The sequence below is a fragment of the Oryctolagus cuniculus genome, chromosome 7 (genome assembly GCF_051225735.1).
Source record: "Oryctolagus cuniculus isolate XC-2025 breed Fujian yellow rabbit chromosome 7, ASM5122573v1, whole genome shotgun sequence".
NCBI lineage: Eukaryota > Metazoa > Chordata > Mammalia > Lagomorpha > Leporidae > Oryctolagus > Oryctolagus cuniculus.
Window position 1 is genome coordinate 106,519,347 of NC_142873.1, and position 21,810 is coordinate 106,541,156.

The window sequence follows — 21,810 nt, forward strand, 5'->3', positions numbered from 1 at the left end:
ATACACATAGATCATTCATTTATTCATTCAATTGCATTCATTATTAAGTAATTTGACCATCTATATATGCAGGGAAACTATTCAAATAAAAGAGCAGTTTATTATAAAAGAGATCAAAAAGGTTACAATTCACAAATAGATACAAATTCACAGACAGATGAAAGAACATGTGAACTTAAAATTTCCAAGAGAAATATAAATCAGAAGTCCAACACAAGCCATTGTTAGGAATAGTTTACCATTCGGAATCTCCTCTGTTTCTGCTGACGCTAAGGATTGATGATTTTATAGCACAAGAACCTAGGTGTCATGAGATATTCTGATGTGTCATAAACGTTTGCTCTATTTCCTTTTTATTATCTGAAGAAAGTATACAAATCATCTGCCTGGAAACATCTAAAACTGTGCATCTCATTTTTCCATTTTTACTAAGGCACTAGCTGGATTTCAGAAACTCATTTATGCGTCCTTGGGTCTGGAGAAAAAGTACTGTGTATGTGATTCATAAACGATACATACACGTGCTATCTAGAAGATGACAAGATTCTAAAACCAAGAAAGTGTTTTCAGTTACAACCTCTCCTTATACTTAGGTATGTCCAAAAATGTGTTCAGCTGTCCCTAAAGTAGTGATAACAGATCACCCTCCTACAGCAAATATTGAAAATTCCAAATATTTACAAATCATAGTATTGGAAGAGTCATAATGTCACTTTAAAAGGAACAAACCAGAGGTGTGGGGTCCAAGAGAGGGAGCAAAAGTATTATTTGGCTTATGACAGAAACAGACTAACTTCCAGGATACTTTTTCTGGGTATCACCATCTAGTCTCCAATATTTTTCCTTTTTACATCAGAATTTTAAGGATATCTCTGATTGACATATTATCATGAAAACAGATGTGGAGAAGAGCCCAGAGTAAGTATCCACCTTTCTTCCTGCACGCTCAGCAACACATCTGGTTGGAAGAATATTTACCAGGTGATTCACACATACTCTTTGTCTTAAAAGCAGTTTATGGAAGTACTGCATATACCAAGAAATGCACAAAAGTATACAGATAAACGAGGTTTTTCTTTTTTTTTTAACAACTGACTGCACTTATAACCACTATTCAAATTAAGAGGAAAGTATTGCCAGTACCCCGAGTCCTCACACTTACCCCCCCCCGTCCTCACACTTACCCCCCCCCCCATCCATTTCTTTTTTCCCCTAATGTGTGAAGTATATTGTCCTTTACATGGTAGGATTCAGTGAAGCATTTTTTATGACTACATACCAAACATATATTCCTTTAGATAGACGGATCTCTCCTTTCCTGGACTCAGCTAGCCTGCAGCAAATATTTACTACATTTCTGGACGGTTGTGTAGGAAGTTTGCAATCACATACATTTGTTCATTTCATCCTGTGAACTTCTGTCACTTACCCCAGGTAGCTTCCAAGTGCCCACTAAGCTTATTACACCCTACAGAGGAGTGGATATAAATTGGTTTCAGGCATTCAAATAGATTTTTACAGTTAAAAAATAATTCAATACGTGAAAAAAATTGAGACATATCAATTGAAAAGTGAAAATGTGTGCATTGAAAATGCCTCTATTACTAGATATCACAGGCAGAATAAAAATTTAAAAAATATATTTTGCATTGCAGAAGGCGAGAAAATTAATAGTATCTCATGGCTCCCCTTTCAGGAAGACACCTTCAGTGAGTATGTGATTAAAATTTTTTCTGTGGTTGGTTACTATTAGCAATCATTTCAGTTGTCACTCATAATAGTCACCAAAGGCGACTGTGAGTGTTAAGCATTAAATAAGTCGTCATTATAGACTTTCTTCACCCCAGGCAAGTGGAAGTTTATGCTTAAAAGATGACTGTAACTCCTTTTGAAAGGTTAATTGAGATATCTCCAAAAGCATCTTGAAAATGGTTCAGCATTTATCAACCACTCTGTTTGGGGGGAATGCAGGAGGGAGATCACATCTCTTTAAAACAATGCCAAGAACATATCAGCTGTAGCTTGAGAGCCTTTATTTGCTGTTAACAGCTATTTTTAGAAAACAATGGTGGCATTTATCAAACACCCCTGAGAAAATACCTCCAACATTAGAACTTAGAATTCATCTAATAAAAAAAATCAATATCTGGGTAATTTGAGAAAGGAAGCACAAATTATGGAAAAACACTAATTTGAATAATTTAATAGGACAATATGTATATTTGAGGTGCCTTAAGGATGAGAGTATTTAAGATAGTAAGAAAATTAGTGAAGAACATGACTTTTAATATCTATTGAGGCTGCTTTTGATTAATATTTCTTGGAACTGTAGCAATGAAAGTTTATTTTTAAACAATTCCTTGAGGTTCCTTCCATGTATTCTTATGTGATGTATCATAAAAAGGAAACTAAGACGTGTTTTAAAAAATTAGTAAATCTGTGAATTTCTTATTGTTTTTATTACCAAGTCTGCTTCAGAAGTAAGTCTGGCAGTATTTTGCTATTTTTCTTTCTTTTTTAATGTTTGTAGAAAAATAAGTCTAAAGAAAACATGGTTCCATGCAGTTTTACAGTTTGGAAAGCAGAAGAGCCGCAGTACAAAATGAGTGAAACTTTCTTAAGCCACACTGAGCTGTTGAAGGTTTATAAGGGTCACAAAAGGTGGTGACCATTTGCAGCCTTCAGTTTCAGGAGTTTATGATTGACAACACATTGAGGCAACACAGCTCTCTGCCCAACAACACTAGAGCATATCACTAAAAGAACACACAACCCACTCACCACCGGTGAAGGGGAAAGCGCAATGTTGCCTATCGATGCCTTCAGTTCATCTACGGTAGCAGCATTCTTAAGAATGTCTTTAGATTGCAATGGTTTAATCTTGATATTAAATTTCTTGTGTGACTCTTCTTCCTCTTCTGATTCACTTGAAGAGTAAAAGTGCTTTCCTTTGGTAGGTAGAACACAGTTAAAGATACACAACTCATTTTTTTACTGGGAGGCAATGACAAGTATAAGACAAGAGTGATTACTTGTATAGACAGCAAAAACATTTTTAGATGAAAGAAAATAGAAGCAAAAAAAATTAAAAAAAAAAAACACAAGCAAAAATAAAAGAGGAAAGGACTGGGACTGATTCACCCTTCCTCAGAGCATGATCGAGGATAATGAACTCCAAGGAGCAAGAGTTATAATGTCCTCCATTTTTGCTGCAGTTGTGACATTACACTGTACTCACATAGACAAGCACACATGACTACAGGCATCTCAAACAGAGAGAAAGACTACTTTATGGAGAATCTGTCATGAATTTAAGCAGCTGCAGAGTGTGGATGCTTTGCCCAGAGATGAACTACAGGAAGACAGTGATGGCATTTTCCAGGCACTACAATGGCATTATCATGGCAAATTGTAGGCACAGTCCAGCACCCGCAAAACTTGCACAACTCCTTTTTAGTCTATTTTTATATTTTTTATATATTTTTCTCTTTCTTGTCTCTTTTCTAGACTAGACCAAGGCAATGCAACTGCTTGTTGGTGAGCACACTGTTATCTGTGCTTCTCATTCATCCTAATACAAGAATAAAATGATTTGAAGAGCTCAGGTTGTTTCCTCACCTTGTAAAAGACTGAATTTATCTTATTGTTTCCTGGAAGAGAATAAAAGTCTGAGTAAAGAAATAAAGAAAGGATATAGCCGGGTTCTTCAGGTCTGATGCTGTAGCCTTCTTCATCCAGCTCAGGTGAGTTCTATAAAATACAAGGTAAGTATACACATAAAATATACATAAAGCAATTACTATCCTGGCAATGATCAAGGAATTATTCATTTCGATAAAGAGTGTTCTATTTAAGCATGTGGACAAGTATCTTATTTTAGGAGGCTAAGCTCTTAACTTACGGAAGTGAATATTAAACAATGTATGTTTACATATTTACTCCTGGATACTTGAGAAGACTACTAGGAAAATAAATGAGGATTCACCTTTCAAGCATTCAAACAGAATTTATCATACAGTTTCTGTCAGCCGAAGATTGTGCTGAGTAAAATGAGGAATATGAAATACAAATCACATGTCTCAGGAAAATGTATTTTGGTAGGCAAAAACTTAAAAATACATACAAAACACAAAACATCAGTGTTCAGTAGTAGTTCACAGAAACAGGAAATTAGATTTGAAAGAATCAGCGAGTTCCGTATGGGTCTTGTTAATATAGCTGGAGAGGCTAGAGTCAGGGTCCTTTCCAGGAAGGGAAGTAGAACCTTGTACTGATAGCCAAGGCAGGAATGGACACTGTATGATCCAGATGTGAAAAGAGAGAAGGAACAACAAAAACAACGTGATTAAAAAAGAGAGAGACTTGGGAAATAAGACCACATGTGGAAATGTGCCAAGGGAAGAACTTGGACTTGATATAGGTGATGCAGCTTCTCAGTGAGGGTGGAACATGCTGAAAGTAGAATGTTAGGGTGTTCTGGAAGTCTGTCTCAGAAAAATTGGGCAGAAAATCAACTTAAAATACATGCATCAATTCGGGCAAGATACACTCAGAATATAGATCAAATTGTTGGTGGCATGGGATGAATCAAGAACATATGGGCACCGGCACTGTGGCACAGTGGGTTAACTCCCTGACCTGAAGCGCCCGCATCCCATATGGGCACCGGTTTGAGACCTGGCTGCTCCACTTCCAATTCAGCTCTCTGCTATGGCCTGGGATAGCAGTAGAAGATGGCCCAAGTCCTTGGGCCCCTACAACCACGTGGGAGACCCAGAAGAAGTTCCTGGCTCCTGGCTTTGGATCAACCCAGCTCCGGCCATTGTGGTCATTTGGAGAGTGTTCTTGCGGATGGGAGACCTTTCTCTCTGTCTCTCCCTCTCTCTCTCTCTCTCTGTAACTCTACTTCTCAAATAAATAAATAAAATCTTTTATATTTTTTTAAAAATAGGAGGAGAGAAATAATTAAACTTAGAGAAGAAATAAACATAATTGGCACAAAAAATGATCAGCGAATTTAAGAGCTGGTTTTTTGAGAAAAAAAAAAAAGTAATATATCATTGGCACAAGTAACCAAAAACAAGACAAAAAAAGGGAGAACACCCAAATTAATAAAATCAGATGATGTTACAACAGATACCACTGAAATAAAAATAATTATCAGGAATTACTATCAATAACTACATGCCAACAAAATGGAAAATTTAGAAGAAATGCATAGATTTTTGGACCCATACAATCTACCAAAATTGAATCATGAAATCCTAATTAGGCTAACAACCAAGACAGAGACTGAGTCATTATTAAAGACCCTCCCAACAAAGAAAAGCCCAGGAACAGATGGCTTCACTGCTGAATTCTACCATATTTTTATTTATTTCCAATTCTTCTCAAACTATTCAAAACAATTGAAGGGGAGGGAATCCTCCCAATCTCCTTCTATGAGGACAGCTTCACCTTAATTCCAAAATCAGGAAAAAGCTCAACAAAGAGAAAATTATAGACCAATAGCCCTGATGAACATAGATGTAAAAATCCTCAACAAAATACTAGCTAATTGAATCCAACAACAGATCAGAAATATCATTCACCCAAAGTGGGATTTATCCCAGGGATGCAGGGATGGTTTTTAAACATATGCAAACCAGTAAATGTGATATACCACATTAACACACAGTGGAGGATGGCCCAGGTCCTTGGGCCCTGCACCCTCATGGGAGACCAGGAGGAAGCACCTGGCTCCTGGCTTCGGATCAGTGCAGCACACTGGCTGCAACACACTGGCCGTAGCGGCCACTTCGGGGGTGAACCAACAGAAAAAGGAAGACCTTTCTCTCTGTCTCTCTCTCACACTGTCTAACTCTGCCTGTCCAAAACAAAAAACAAAAAAACAAAAAAAAAAAAACAACAGAGGCCATGTCCTTCCTGAGGCTTTCTTTTCCAAATCAGGATGACATAATCTATTTAGAATAAAATCTTGAGGCCAATGCTGTGGTGCAGCGGGTTAAAGCTCCAGCCTGCAGCACTGGCATCCCATATGGGCACAGGTTTGAGTTCTGGCTGCTCCACTTCCAATCCAGCTCCCTGTTAATGCACCTGGGAAAGTAGTGGAAGATGGTCCAAGTACTTGGGCCCCTGCACCCATGTGGGAGACTTAGAAGCAGCTCCTAGCTTCCTGCTTCGGCCTGCCCCAGCCCGGGTGGTTGTGGCCATTTAGGGAGTGAACCAGCGGATGGAGGACCTCTCTCTCTCTCCCTGTCTCTACCTCTCTCTGTAACTCTGCCTTTCAAATAAATAAAATAAATCTTAAAAATAAAGAATAAAATCTTTCTTATTACTTAGAGTCCAATGAATAATCACAATTGCAGTTCCCACATGATCTGATTAGTTTTTAGGACTGAACCAATTTGGTGGAAGTTGTATTTCATTTAGGCACTCACATGTTGGGCAGAGACAGCCTTAGGTTGATTTCTGTGTTAGTTGGGAATGAGCAATTTTCACACTCCTTGTTTGCTTAGAGAATACCATTCTCGTACTCATATAAGAGAAGCATTTTGTTTGAACATATACAGGCTAAGCTGGTTGCTGAAGCCAGTGAATCCTTGCCACAATGATAAAAGGTAACTACTGACTTCACTTTTTTTCTGGCCAGCAAAGAACTCTTCCAAATCCCCACACAGTTGATTCATGGAGGGCCTGGGTTTTGAACTCAGGTCTGACAAACTCCAGTGCTGTTAACTTCTGCCACATCCTAAACGTGCCAGGCACTTCCTAGTGAAAGAGTATTTCACTTGTTTCTACCTCCATTCATTTTTTTAAAATTGTAAAATACTTAGTAAAGAAAATAATCTTGTGATACTCACATATCTTTCCCAATCAATTTCTGCATAGAATCCATTTGGCGCCCCATTGCTTTTCTTCTGTAATAAATTTGAAAATAAATTTAGAAGGGAAATATTTGAATTAAACCAAGAACACTTAACTCATCTTTATTTAGTAAGAGCTATCAAAATCCAGCAGGGAAGGACAAATTAGAGCAGCCTGTTCAGGAACACATTGATGAATGTTAAATTTAGCTGCCACAACACTACATGGAAGAGTGTGCACACTTACTCCACAGAGGACTAGAGGACTCCTGGGCATAGGGATACTAACAGCTGTTCAAAGGTTACTCAGTTTACTAAAGAATTATCAGCACCTACAATATAATTTAATCCTCTAGATCTTCAGGGGATATAATCTTGTATATTTTAAGTGGAAACACTTTGACATCTATGCTGCTCTTATTTAGAATTCGTTCCAATCCAGAAGTACTGATCCCCATCATTAATTAATCTTTTACATTTCTTTCACTCACTCATTTTATTTCTAACCAGATCCTTCATCAAATATAAAGTAAGTAAGCTCCAAACTAGTTAATTCAGTTCCTAATTATTAAAAATTATGTTTTTCTGATCAAATGAATTTTCTTATCAAATTACTAAATAAAATTGGGGATTCACATTGGAATTCTCCCATCCACGTGATCTATGCCTCCTGTTACTGCACACAGATTGTGTGTCAGCATTCCTCTGTCTCTGGATTATTTTAGAGTTCTATTTTGGCCCCTAGTATAACCATGACATACAGTCACAAGCACTTGAGCAAGGATGTGGTATCCTAACATGAAAATTGCTCAGATTCTCTACTTGTAGTGAGCAAAGGACACAAACACGCATCAGGTTGGTAATGGAGTGTCCATCCAATTAACATTCCTGTGTTCAGCACATACAGCAATGGTACCACACTGAGCAGTAGCGGATCTCAGAACATGGCAAGCCCATTGGTGATGCACAAAGCTCAAGGACAGGACTTCCAATTTCGCAATCACAAACAAAGACCACTTGAACTGCCATGTAAGCAGTTAACACCCAATTAGACAAAAATGGTGGCGAGGTAAGCTTTAGACACCCCAGAACAGCCATCATTGTTGATGAACACTTCCTGAATGTTGACTGGGCATTCCAAGAACTAGCAGTGGCATAGGTACACAGTATGCAAGGAACAGATTAAATTCCTCTTGTCTTCTCTCTTATATACCACCATTGCACGGGAATTTGCAAATATAAGAAGAACCCTGCCATGTTTCCACAGACAGGAACATAGTGTCTGTGCCCAAGTCCTTTTGTGTCCTGCTCCTGAAAAAGATCATTTGTACTCAGGCTACAGCATTTTAGCCTTCTCTAGAATTTCCTTCACTGTACCAGTTTTTAGTGACAGTCTCTCTACTTTGAACAAAGATCTTTGTAAAAACCTGCCATATCAAACCTGCATGTGTGCCTTATGAAATTACTATTGAGAACTTGGTCCACTAAATAATCTGCCACTTAAAAAACAAAAACAAAAACAAAAACAAAAACAAAAACTCTTTCCCCTAGGAATCAGTGTGGTTCTTAATTTGCTTTTTGCCAAATTTGATTTCTTTTAAATTCCTACTTAATCAGTGTGCTTGTATATGACTTTACACACATAAATTCCTTTTCAGAATGCATTGATAATAAATAGGTTCAATATAAACAATTTGTAGCAATAGAAAATCAAATGGACTAAGCTGATTCCAGACAAGCAAACTCACAAGTTCTGTGATCTGCATGATACTGCTATCAACATACCTTTTAGTTCTTAAATTCCTTAATACAAAGGATTATTGTCTAAAAACCAAAGAGATTAGGTGAATTACTGTGTTTGAAATTTTCAAAGGCTATAGTTTGCTTCCATGACAATTTAATCTCCATAACTAAAGCCCATGAAAACCAAGATAGTTTATATGTTCAGATGAACAAATTATATACTTTTTTGTTCTTGACAACATATATCCAACATTGTGGATAAAGCTGCTTCTGAATTCCTAGATCTGAGCTGAATGAAGATTTATGTTTCCATGGAAACCAATGGAAGATTGAGGTGAGGGAAAAGCAAAATCTATAAAAAGGGATTTTCTTTCAAAATGGGAATTTTTTGGGAAACAAATACTAGACACAAACAACAAATCATAAAATACATTCTTTTTGCCAATATTTACACATACATACACATAAACACACCCACACATTTGACTTTATTAGAAGAACTGACAATTTAGTTTCGTGCTAATGGACTTTTAGAAATTTTTTGGATTTCAGAAGAGAAAATTATCAAATTAAATTCAGGCCAGAGCCTGGCTAGAATTCTTCTGGTCAAATTCCAAGAAAAAACTCCTCATTGTTCAGCCATTGAGCAAGAAATACTAAGATGCTCATGGTGGTGGTAATCCTGAAATAATGGCTCTGTTAGTTTTCAAACAGAAAACTTTGACGAGGAAGCAATGGAAAAGGTTAGTTAAGTGAAGAAACATCACTTAAAAACTAAGCCTGGCAGTGAAAACAATATCAGTTATGTATCAACATTCAAGGAGTGATTTTCCTCTTGGAGCTGTAGTTATACACTCTTTTACTTCTTTCTTTTCTGTATTTTTAAAAAAGTCTACACTTAGCATAAGCACATAATTTGAGTATATGCTTGTTATTTAAAAATACTTGAGACTCCCAGCAATATTAATCATATTTAAATAGGTGTTTGACTTTGCTTAGGCTTATTATCTGTTATCAGGTAATTTGATGGACTAATAATTGTGTAAAATAACAAATGTTTTCAATTGTACCCTCATCACAGTTCTCAATTTCTATTGTGATTACCCTTTTCTGAGGTCAGCTCATGTCCACATAGTGATTCTTGGGTGAGAAGTGTTAAAGATACGGGACACACTGCCTAAATAGCACCCTTTATCCACCAAGGGCCCGACTCACTTTGTATATAATTCTATAGAACAGCACCATACAATATAACTGTCTGGGAAGCTAGAAATGTTCTATCTGTGAACGGCCCAATATGGTAGTCATTAGCCTTGAGTAGCTATGGAGTAGCTGATATGTGGCAAGTGCAACGGAGCAACTGATTATGAATTAAGCAGCCAATGGTGGCTATCATATTGGACAACACACCTACAGTTATTGCATAGCCTAGGCTAGAATCAGCATTGATATTATTGAGATAGTGTTATCCTAACAAATGACATAGTAATGTTTATATTTACATTTACCATAATCCTTTAGAAATTTGAATCCTGGTATTTTGCCTCAGAATATGAATCACATATCTTTTATGCCTAATCCCTCTTTAAGGGACTGCTTGGAAGTCAATGCATGGTCTGTATTGTTGATTTAAAAACTGACCTAGGGTGATCAAGAAGTATTTTGGAAATACCCAAGAGTCTTCTAAAGTGAAACAGTAAAAGCTACTGTGTTTTCCAAATTTCAAGTTGGGCTTTTACTCACTGTTTCTACAACCCCTTGGAAATTTTAAACTAAAATCTGTTTCCTTACCGAAACTTTTTTTCCTCCTTCACGCGCACATTCTGCTTTGTAATTGTAGGGTGGTTCATGTGGGCTGGGCTGCTGGAATTGATTGTTTTCATGTAGAAAAAAGTTGTTAAAGGATCTGTTTGTTCTTCAAGACACATATAAAGAATCACATGGAGTCAACAAACATACCATAGAAGAAACAATTTCTAGGCCAAATTGTCCGGCCTACCAATTGTGGCAGGGTTTTAAGTAGAGTAGACCTTGGGGCCCATAATGAGGCTCTATTCAGCAGGCCAGTTTGGTTAGGTTAGGAGTAGGAGCGGAAAGGAAGATAAGTCCCAATCACTAGGGACTACGCGATTGTAATCCTCATCAGTGAGCCCTTCGTTTACAAGCAGAGAACAGACACAAGGACACACAAGAAGAGACTGAATAAATATTGGTGTAGAATTTCTAATCAAACTATGAAAAGTTTAGCTCTTCCATATCTTCATGTGGATTCAAGGCTTTCTGAGGGTCACCAATGCACACAGCACGCATAGCTGACGATTCCGTATCTGCACACTTTCCTGTACACCTACTCAGGATGCACAGAAAAGGTATCACGGCAAGAACTGTGACACTGAGGCCGCAGCTCAGGTGTGGAGGGAAATCAGAACAGCTCAGGGAAAAGCTAAGTGCACCCTGTGCAAGCTAGAGATTAGTGCACCCTGTGCAAGCTAGAGATTAGTGCACCCTGTGCAAGTTAGAATCTGGGTGAGACTGTGTTGCCACACACAGCTGCCTAAAGTCTCAGGTGTGAAGATGGACAGCTCTGCCAGTGATGGACACCTTCAGGTACTGGAGCAAGGCCACCCACCTCCCTGCTCGCAGGCTTGCCATGAAGCCTCTGTAGAGTAAATCTCAGTAGCATTGCTAGAGATGGGCTTTTTTGGATTTGAAAGGTTCAGATGACAGCTTTTGTGTAGCCCTTGGGTTTACCAATAGCTTATACCCATTAGGTGTGTATACCATCATGAGCAGTTTATGGAACCGCATAGTTTCAACTTCAGCAACTGAAATCGGAAGCTATATCGGCTAAATAAAGTAGACTGGGTCCTTAGACACAAAGTCTTAAAGAACTCAGCCTGAGTTTGAAGAAAAATGAAGTTGAGACCTCTAAAGATTGAATGCAAACCGATATCTGGGCCCAAACAGCATTGATTTTCAAAATTTGGTGACCGTATGAGAGGAGAAAACTTGGAGAACATTTCCAAGCTAGTAGTGGTTCACAATTCCCACTGACTCATGAAGCTGTGCATCCTGTGTGTGAATATGCATTTATTTTGAATAACGCAGAACAGGTCTGTGATATTTCCTGAGAAATCAAAATTCAGTAATGCCTCATTTCTAAGAATCATGATGAGTGATATTAATTGCATGTCCATTATGTAACAAAGAGGACAGAACCACTAATACACAAATTCATTTGGCTTGGAATGGAGGAGATATAGGAGGGCTCAGAGAACTTGGGTCTGCAGCTCGGACCCTGGGCAGATGGTGCCCAGGAGGACTGCTGGGGTTCAGGGATGAAGCACACACTGACTGCTGCTTGTTAGACACTGGCTGCTGCACTAGGTTATGTGATGCCTCCCTTACGAGAGGCTGCAAGTGGTGCTCCCCAGAAGAACAGAGAACAACAAGGTAGCAGTGGAGCCTCTTAGACAATGAGTGGGGTGTCAGGAGAAAAGAAAAAAAGGACAAGACTGAGAGCAACAGAGGGAGAGAAGGAAGAAACAGTCGGGAGGAGCAAGGGTAGGAAGCAGAGCAGCTAACAGAGCCTTGCGAAGGCTGGAATGGGAGGGACAGGAGAATGCACGCAGGGCGCCAAGCCAGCAGCCAAGAGAAGACACAGAAGCAGAGAGTACCTGAGACAGAGTTAAGGAGAGGGCTCTGAGCCAGAAGCAAGAGGTGAGGAGAAGCTGCGTCTTCTGGATCTTTTTTTTCCCCTGCTGAATAGAGCCTTGATTATAGTGTTACCCAAAGTCTGATAAATTTCAGTCTATTCTCTTCACATTTCATAGCTAGAACCACATGAATGCAAAAGGCACCCCCAGTCAAGTGTGGGAGAACAACTCTTGCTAGAGCTGCAATGAACACCCCAATTTAGGTCTAATAATTTTATAAAGGGTGATCTTCGGGAAAAATATATTTTTAATCACAGCTTTATTTTAGTTCCCACTCCAGCCCAATGAGCCTAATGTGAGTCTCCCCTCATTTTTTTTTCCAGTAACAGCTGTTCTTTTGAACCTTCTGAATAGGCGTCTGATTTAGATTTGAAGAAAGTCATTTTAGAAGTTGGTGCAGAATCCCAAAAACACAACTCAGATAGATGTGAGCCCATGCTCCCCAGACTTTCTCAACAGCAAGAAATCTGGCAGCCAGCAAGGAGTCTGAGTGACTCTGAAATCTAAACCCAGGGGACATGTTTCCCCCCCTTCGGGCTTTAATTCAGGCATAAGTGGTTTTAAGACCGTTCCCTCCTTTTGAATTTAATATAGAAAATACATTTGCGGTTCAAGTTCAAAAAGGGGAAGAACCTCTCTCAGTTTTATTGGATCTCAGCTCCATCATGACTTTGTGGCCTCTGTTGGAGAAAACCATCCTCACATAACGAGCTTTTACATCATTAAATGAGGAATGAAATAACAGCGGACAGTAGCAGCCTCTGCACACACTGCCTGGTGCTTGACCCACATCTTGATGGCTTGCTTGCTTACTCCGGCCGAGGGTTGCAGGTAATGGCAATAAATAGGCCTAACTTGACCACGGCTACATTTCTGTTCCATGCAATGACTAGGGAAAATTAGAACAGTGAGTGGTCTGAAAAAGCCATTCAAGCCATTTTTTTTCCCTATGGGGGGAAGAAAAGAAAGAAAAAAAGGAAAAAGAAAAAGAAATGGGGCTTTATGAAATTTAAACATAGCCTATATTATGGTGCAAAGCCACTAAAAGTGGTCATTTAAATACTTACAATTCCATCTCTATCTGGTGAACCTCTGTAACAAAAAGAAATTGGTAGCTATTATGAAAATGAATCATTCTTGCTCCACAGACTGAAGTACAACAATAAGAGTGATTAACCACCACCCTCGCCCTCCCCATGTTCCCACCGCAGTAAACCTGGCTAGTTAACACAAATCAGAACAAATTGGCTGAGTGATGTCTGAGTGTGGGGTATGTGTATGTTTGTGTGTTGAGGGGGATTCTCTTCAAAAACAGGTGCAAGAGGCATAAGTTGATGGCACAGCGCTTGGTTCATTTTTGAGAGGACAGTTCATTCAAGAATCTGCAGTCTAGCTGGCTCCATTTAAAACCACCACAAGGCATAGAAATCAATTTTCCCTCATCTTTTCCCCTGTGAGTGGTCCTGAATTGCATCCTGTAAGGTGAAACTGCTGGGCTACTTTTCAGGTCATCTTGAGAACCTGTACTTTCCTTGACATTGCTCTCTCCACCTCTCGTCCCATTCTGGAACTGGAGATGGAAATGGAGGGCATCATTTTGCTGCCTGACCCCCTGTGATGGCTGTTAGCCAGGCTCACCATTCTGTGGTAAACACTTTGGCGTGGTGCTTAGGGGCAAAGTCCCTGATATAAGATGAATCTGGGTGTCCAGGCTTTGTCACCTCATGGTCCTGTGACACTGAATGTATTACTCTACCTCTTGGATCCAGTTTGAATAAGGTGAAGTACATAATGGACTCAGAATAATTTCTGACACATATTAAGAATTTAAATTTAATTCTTCTCTCTTCCATGATGTCTCTTCGCTTGGATCACACAACTGCCCACTTATAGCCATACTGGGCAATGTGGAAGAGGGATTACTGTTACTCTGGGAAACTGAATTGGAGGATCAGAGGAGAAGGAAGCAAATGGGTAGTCACCATCCATTTGTAAATTCTGACTTTCATTCACTCTATAGGAGCTACAATATTTATATCATTGGAAAGGACCAGATTTACGTTTGAAAGAAAATCTTAAGTGCTTGAGATGGACTGTGGTATCTAAAGGACATTGATGGGTTTGGAATAAAGAGGAGGTAGCACCAGGTAAGGAATTTTTTTTTTCTTTATAGGGTGGGACCAAGAGAAAGGGGAGGAGGAGAGAGATGCAGAGAGACAGAACACACACACACACATACACACACACACAGAGAGAGAGAGAGAGAGAGAGAGAGAGAGGCAGAGAGAGCAAGAGAGACAGAGAAATGCAGAGCTTTGTTGAGGCATTACCTGGGCTCCAAGATGTGATTCCCCTCCCCCACAAATACCCCTTTAAAATGAGCAGAATATTCCACTTCAATTACAAAACACTTCACTAAGTGTTTCATTTTTTATACAGCAAATTCATGATGCAAAGATACATCAGCAAGACAGGAGCTGCAGAAAGGACTCAGATTTTGAAAGTCCCTGGGGGTTGACAAAAATCTTGGCTTCTTCGGACACTCCTTTGGCATGGGAATGAAGTGATTCAAATAAATTTTCACTAAAATAGGAGGACGAGGAGAATCTCAGCTGATAAAACCTACAGTTAATCAAGCGAGCATTCTGTGTCAATAATGAGCTAGACACTTGGCGAGGCAATGATAAAACTAATAAGGAAAACTGGCTCATCATAGACAGAATGAGGCAGGCAAGTGCATCCAGTGAGCCACCACAGCCATAGTAAGCACAGGCTAGCAGGAAAGCACAGAGGGCGAGGACCAACTCAGTTTCATGGAAATCAAATCTTTATAACAAAAAATAGGAGCGTTTCTTATCAGGACTTCAGCCTCTCCTAAAGGACTGAGAAGAGAGGTGGTGGTATCAGTTTCGGGTAGAATATTCAGAGGCACTGATCCTTGTGGGATGCCTTTGGGGACAGCAAGCTTTAGATGTGAAGAAGAGTTGGAGATGGGCCCAGCTGTGGTGTTGCCCACAGTTGGTTCAGGTACAAGGGCCTGTCAAGAGAGAATCTTAGGGGGAGGCCATGTGATCTCATGTCTGCTGCAGTTCTCAAAATGCCCTTTCAAAATTTTTAGTCAGAAAAACTGAAATTGTGCATAACAGCATTGGCGCCCTATTCCCATCCCTTATCTTATCTATTGATGGAAATAGGGCTGGTGCTTTCTTATAAGGAGACGGTGCACACGGCAGCTAAGAGCATTGCGTCTCGTGCTAGACTACTTAGGTTTAACCAATGTAGATTTCCTAAATGCAGAAGTATGAGCAAGTTACTTCACCCCTGTGTGTGTCTCAGTTCCCTCTTGCATCAAATGATAACACGTACCCCATGGGGCTATTAGAAGATCCAGTGAATTAATTTAAGAGCCTGCAACAGTGCCTAGCCCATAGTAAATACTCATTATATGAAATCTGGAATAACAATTACTATATAATCTGCCCTAGCGTGGGGAGTGTAGAGATTTTAGCAGCTCAGACACCTGGGTATGTGTTCTAAATTCTTACCCCAATACCCTCCTATGAAGCCTTACATTTTGTTTTAAAATGATTTTTTTCTATTTAATGGCAGCTCCATTCTATTTACTGATTTCTGTTTTAAAACGGATCATCCACTCTGGACCTTCCATTTTTTAAAGTTTCAAATTCGTCTTGTAACCATTGCCTTTTCTGTTTTACTCTTCTGTTTGTCTGGATTATAACTGTACCCATTGACACTTTTTGTTCTGGATGATACAAGTATAGGCACTCGGTTCTGGACTGGAATCCTGGCTCTAAGTCCCATTTTCTGGGTGGCCTTCAGCAAGTTACTTAACTCCTTTTGGCACTGATCTCTCATCTCTAAATTTGAGATATTACTTCTAGCTTTATTGAATTACTGAGAGGATTAAAAAGGATATCAGTGCAATAAATATCCTGCACGGGGCCTGCCACTTAGCACAGCCGATCTCTCTTCCTCTCCAGCAGACACTCCAGTGATGATCAAATCAGGAAGCTCTGGTCCTAACCCCGCCCTCCAGCTATGAGGTTCAGTCAGCTGAAGTTGGCCTGGCAGCTACCCTAACTGGTTGCTTAGCAACTCTGAGCTGGTTGCAAGAGCTCTGAAACAGGTTTGCATCGACAAGGTTTCAATGAGCTCAGATGAACATACGCATCATCCAAAGCTGAAGGGACAGCAAATTGTCAGAGCATTTTCCCAACCCCTTTGCATTTATGATTTTTTTTCTAAGAATGATATGTGATCCAATTAGAGAGTGATGGCTCCTGAAAAGCAAAGGCTTCTACTCCACAGCTTATTCTTTGACCATCACTGATGGGCCAATCTACAGCTAGCTTGACATAATGTGAGTATTCTGGGCCTCTCACATGATAAGAAATTAAGCTTGGGATTCTGTAAACAAATGTCTCCCTGGGGTCCCTCACAGAGTTCCCAGGCATCTCCCTAAGGCTACGAGGAATAACTCACTTATTTTCGTAGCTTTGGAAATGAGGGTAGAAGAGCAGAGTTTTGGTCACATGTGAAAGAGCTCGGCTTGCCCTGGGGAGGTTGTCTAACCTTCTTCTTTGAAGACAGCCTTTTTTGGTCTGTCTTTATTCACACACCAGAACTCTCTAGGGTACAGTCTGTTGCAGACATTGTCTTCATAGGAAAACAGACTTGGTTTCTGCTAATGCGTTCCCCAAGAGGCATGCAATAGTGTCCCACAAAACACATGCAATGCAGGTGTCCCCAGCTGTTGCTGACAGATTGACAGGTACGGGGTCTGGTCCTTTGGGAAAATCAGATTCCATCTAATCCAACGTAAACTTTTATTTCTGCAGATGACGACACTGAGGCCCAATGGCAGAGGAGAGTATAATTCCCGAGCCCACGAGCTGTGGGCGGCACTGAGCCTAGAGCGTCCCAACACTAACGCAGGGACCATCCTCATTCTGGCAGGTGAATGTTTCAAATATGGCCATGCAAATTGTATAATCCTTAGGAAAAGATTCCTAACTCAGTCCTTTAGAAAATCTTCAGACCTACAGTCAATGCAGTTTTCATAAAATATGCCCAAAAAGAGAAGGCACAAAGAAAACCTAAGAACAAAAGAGCTGAAGACTTAACATTTGGCATGTAGACAAAAAGATAAATTTCTCCCTAGTCCTTCAAGCTCGCTGGTTTAAAATCCCACAAGGCTTCAAGGAACCACTGCCTAAGGATGGAAGCCCAGCACCTGAGCCAGGCCCCCAGTTTTTCCAGCTTTGCCTTCCATCATAACCTTTCTGTGCAGCTCCCACACAAACTGGCCCATTTGTCTTGTCCCGAATGCCTACAGCACTTTTCCACCCATCTGCTTTTCCCTGGCACAAAACACTTCTCCTCATCTCCTTGAAGGCCAAACTCAAGGATCCTCCTGCCTGGAGGCATCCCTGATCATCAGTACAAATAGGAGCTTCCTCACTCCCAAACGCCCATGAACTTCAAATTGCTTGTGGGACTTTATTACATATTAACTTATATTGGCAATAATAAGAGCACTAGCAACTGCTTTTACTGAGCACTTAGTGAATACCAAGTACCATACTAGACATTGTGAGCATGTTTTCTCATTTATTAAAATGTCTTCCTATGAAAGATCTTTCCATTAGTATAGGAGATATTTTATTCCAAGAATTATAAGCTCTTGAAGCACAAGGACATGCTTAGCACTTTGAGATGAAAGTTGTGTATCAAAAAAGGTACACAATGAAAAGGTTAAGATAAACATGGCCTTCTTCATGTTCACCTGTGCCAAAACAGCTAACTAATTTTCTCATTTTCTTACATTTTTTAAGGATTCTGGTCAACACAGGGGTTTATAGGCTCCACTCTGATATATAAGGGCTCTCTAACAAGTCAATGGAAAATGCATATTATGGAAAACCTACAAGTGGGTTTCGTTCATCTAACACCACAATAAACTTAATTCCATTTTTTCCACAGACTTTATGAATAGCCTCACCCAATAAACCACCTCAGATCTGCATTTCCACCTGCTCATAAGCAGCTGTGGCTGAGCAGCAGTACTATCCTTACTCTGGGCATGAGTAGAATCCCAAGTTTCTGGCCAGCTGATTCATATATTTTAAGTTACCTGCCTGGCTCAAAAACGCTCCTGAGATTTTTGTGTCAGAGCCAAATATTTCTGAAGGAAAATGCAACATGATCAAATAAGTGGAATGAAACTGTCATGTCATTAGACATTTTCAAGAATCTATTAGTGTCCACAGGCAGTTCTCTCAGACGCGATCATTTAAGCATGTAAAAGCATTCTCGTGGTTGTTTCTGGAATTGGTTTCTTTACACCCAAATAGCCAAGTCATTCCTATGACTTCTGTTGGTTGATTGACAATTCTGCTTGCCATCTCTAGTAAGAGCTTTGGGATCTTATTTAGTCTACATTTCTGTTTCTGGCTAGATCCCATTTCCCTGAGCAAGTGTTTTGTTGTCTAGGAGCCACCCAAGATGTGGAAACGAATGCTTTTCATCTCCCACAAAAGTATACGTTCTGTCATACTCTCTGTCCCCCAAAACTGCTGAGATGTGTGGCTATCAGAGAGTAGAATCATATGATTGAAAAGTTCACTTTTGTATTACAAATCTATGAACTGTTTATGCTGAACAGCACGTTTATCCAGAAATGGGGAGAGAAGCAGAAAATTACATGATGCTCAAGGAAACTCCGCAGCGGTATTCAAGTGACAATGACAACAGCTTCTGCAAATAGTTTGCTTTAGAAGGCAAATTTTTAAAGCACGTACGTAGAATCAGTGTCCTTTTCTTTCTTCCGTATTCCAAAGGCCTTTCTTGTACGTTTTTTCAATCCTGTGGGAAAACAGCAAAGGGTCAAAGAAATTTATGAACAGCATCCAAGTGAACATACATTGAAAGTTGCAACACAGCTTTGATTCTATGTCTACGTATGTGTGTTTGCATGCGTGTATGATTCATTATTACACTTTACAACTGATATTGAACCAGGACTTGGCACTGTGAGTTCTTTGCACTGCAAGCAACATATGATGTATGACTCTGGAGACGACTGCAAGGTTTTCTTAGAGTACAATAATTCATCACCCAAACTGGGGCTCTGCCAAGAAGGCAAGTCACAGATTCATAGGAACAGCCATTTCCAGGTTGGATATATTCTTGAGTCTGAGATAATACCAAGATGCAGATCATGTGAACCATCCCAACAGAGCTGCACTGAGGTGACGCATCCACGTGTCCCATGTTCCCATCTCACCCTTTGCTGCCTCTTCAACTCTGTGGCTAGGCAGGGTGATCCACCACTAGGTGAACATACCCAAACCCTGGTACTCAGGATCTCTTTCTTGCCTGGTCCTCACCCCTGATTTAGAATTTCAATCCATGTTCAAGGCTAGGCCAAATTCCCCCTCCTCTATGAGGGCTTCTCGATCCTAGTGATGGACAGTGACTCTTCAGCGCATCTTCCAAATGTTGCTTTTATATGTATTATGATATATCAAACAGCACCACTTACTGGTTCCTATCACAGTTTCCCTGATAGACAGTGAGCCTCTAATAGGATAGAGGCCAAGGCTCCCTATTTGTATGTCCCCCTCACCTCATACAGATACCTCCCAGGAAGAGGCCTTCTGGCAAGAGGAGAGTAAGACGACCTGTTTCTTCCATCATGACGGGCCATGCCCAGTCTTGGTTCTCCCATTCTTATCCTGACAAGGCCCTGGGTTTCCTATTTCCTATATGTTCCATAGTTCCTTATGCACATTGCTTGTGACTCTTCTGTTAAGGAGTTTGCATCGACTATACTAAAGGCCCATGTATTCAAAACCTTAAATTTGTTGCTAATAGTTTGGAAAGTCTTCCTGAAAACCTGGAGCTAGAAAAGCCACTGATATTTCTGGATTTGTTTGGCATTACCATGTGGAACAAAGGGGAAAACGCGGGCAGAATTAGTGATTTGATGCCACCTTCTTCCAAAACATGTGAGTCAGCCCAAACTGCTCAGCTTATCTGAGTCATCCATTATCTGCCACTTAGTGTGCTACACAAATACAATCTCCAAGCCGTCTCTGTTCAGTCTAATTTTGCATTTTAATAGTCATTCCATTTAAGATGTTTAGCTCTTTAAAATGTCAATGTTGGTTTAAAGGAAAAAAATACTCCTCCCACACAAAATTTTTCTCTGCTATCCTCTGCATGAGAAGTTTGTCAGAAAACTTATTGACATTTAAAACTACCCACCCCTAATATTTATGAACACCTTACTCTTTTCATTTGTAATTTTGCCTGCTAAGAACTTTCTTTATTTTCATCTATAATTACTTTATTCTTTTATAGGGATAAAATATCATAGTTACATAATCATCATTTTCTTCCTATAATTTTTCTTAGATTTCAAGTTTCTTAAGTGTTTTCTTTACATTTCAAATTTATCTTTGAATTCACCATGAATGCTATGTTAACCACTTCACTACTGGTTTTATAGGATTATAAAATCAAAACTATTTTTATCTGATGTTTTCAAGCACTTTGTTTCCTGTAACTCCACCCATGAGGTAAGAGATAGCATACCCTATCAAGTAGATCAGAACATACACACAAATTCCAGTAATTTTTTTGTAAATTTGGAGCCAAACAAGCAAGAGTAGTTTTCCACAGACCTGGCCCTGATTTTGACCATGAAATTTGGAGAAAGCCAATATGAACTGAGTCATTAATGCTGTGAGTTGTCAATTCTCCAATAAAAAGTACACTGGATGAGGAGTTAGGAGGCAGAGAGTCCATCTACAGCATCATTTCTCATCACGTATTTTAATACAAGTTAGATTTTTTCAGTTTTAATCTGTCAGTGAATAATTAATCAGCAGGTTGTAAAAACTGCAAGAATTTACATACCTCCACAAAATGGCAGGCAAATCTGTAGCTTCAGTTCTACTGAAAGCCATGTTTCCAATACATGGAATCGACTTACATGTGGAACACACATAGGAATATATAAAATACGTGAAATTACAGAGCAACTCAAATTATTGAATAGGAAAAAACATGGAAAACATCTTCTGCTATGAAAAGTGGAAATATCTGGGAAGTTTAAGTATAAAAAATCTCTGAAAGACTAAAGCAAATGAAGATATAAAATGTAAGTCACTCCTGTTTTACAGATCTTTGAGAAGCTCCAAGAAGAAACCACCATACTGCAAGGAGAAAGACGGACGAACAGGCAGTTGGGTGGGTTCAGGTCCCCTTCAGAGCGAGGAAAGGGGAAGTCTCTTTACAAGGATGCAAAATGCTTGCTTCTCCCCAAAAGCTCTTTTCAGCAAAGTGAAAGTGCCCAAGCCCACTCCTGAGTTTCCAGTTTTATTACAAGAATATCAAGGAAGCTGTGATTCTACCCTTCTGAGTTTTGGTTATCAGGAAAATAGAAGGGAAAAGTTATC

The 21,810-nt window shown here is 39.6% G+C and overlaps 1 protein-coding gene across 8 annotated transcripts in view; it reads right to left on the bottom strand.

Annotated features, from left to right (window-relative positions):
- The window catches only part of SGIP1 (SH3GL interacting endocytic adaptor 1), a 229,971-nt gene that overhangs the window by 101,637 nt on the left and 106,524 nt on the right, over nt 1-21,810 (bottom strand). For 2 of the 8 annotated variants that reach the window (XM_089337274.1, XM_089337273.1), the window contains 6 exons: nt 19,147-19,210; nt 13,393-13,417; nt 10,401-10,472; nt 6,864-6,920; nt 3,696-3,750; nt 2,782-2,957 (listed from right to left, as the gene is read on the bottom strand). In XM_089337274.1, coding sequence (XP_089193400.1) covers nt 2,782-2,957; nt 3,696-3,750; nt 6,864-6,920; nt 10,401-10,472; nt 13,393-13,417; nt 19,147-19,210 — 449 coding nt within the window. Of the gene's footprint in view, nt 1-2,781; nt 2,958-3,695; nt 3,751-6,863; nt 6,921-10,400; nt 10,473-12,286; nt 12,371-13,392; nt 13,418-19,146; nt 19,211-21,810 lie in introns of all 8 variants that reach the window. The other 6 variants (XM_089337270.1, XM_089337269.1, XM_070078328.2 and 3 more) reach the window with 4 other exon arrangements.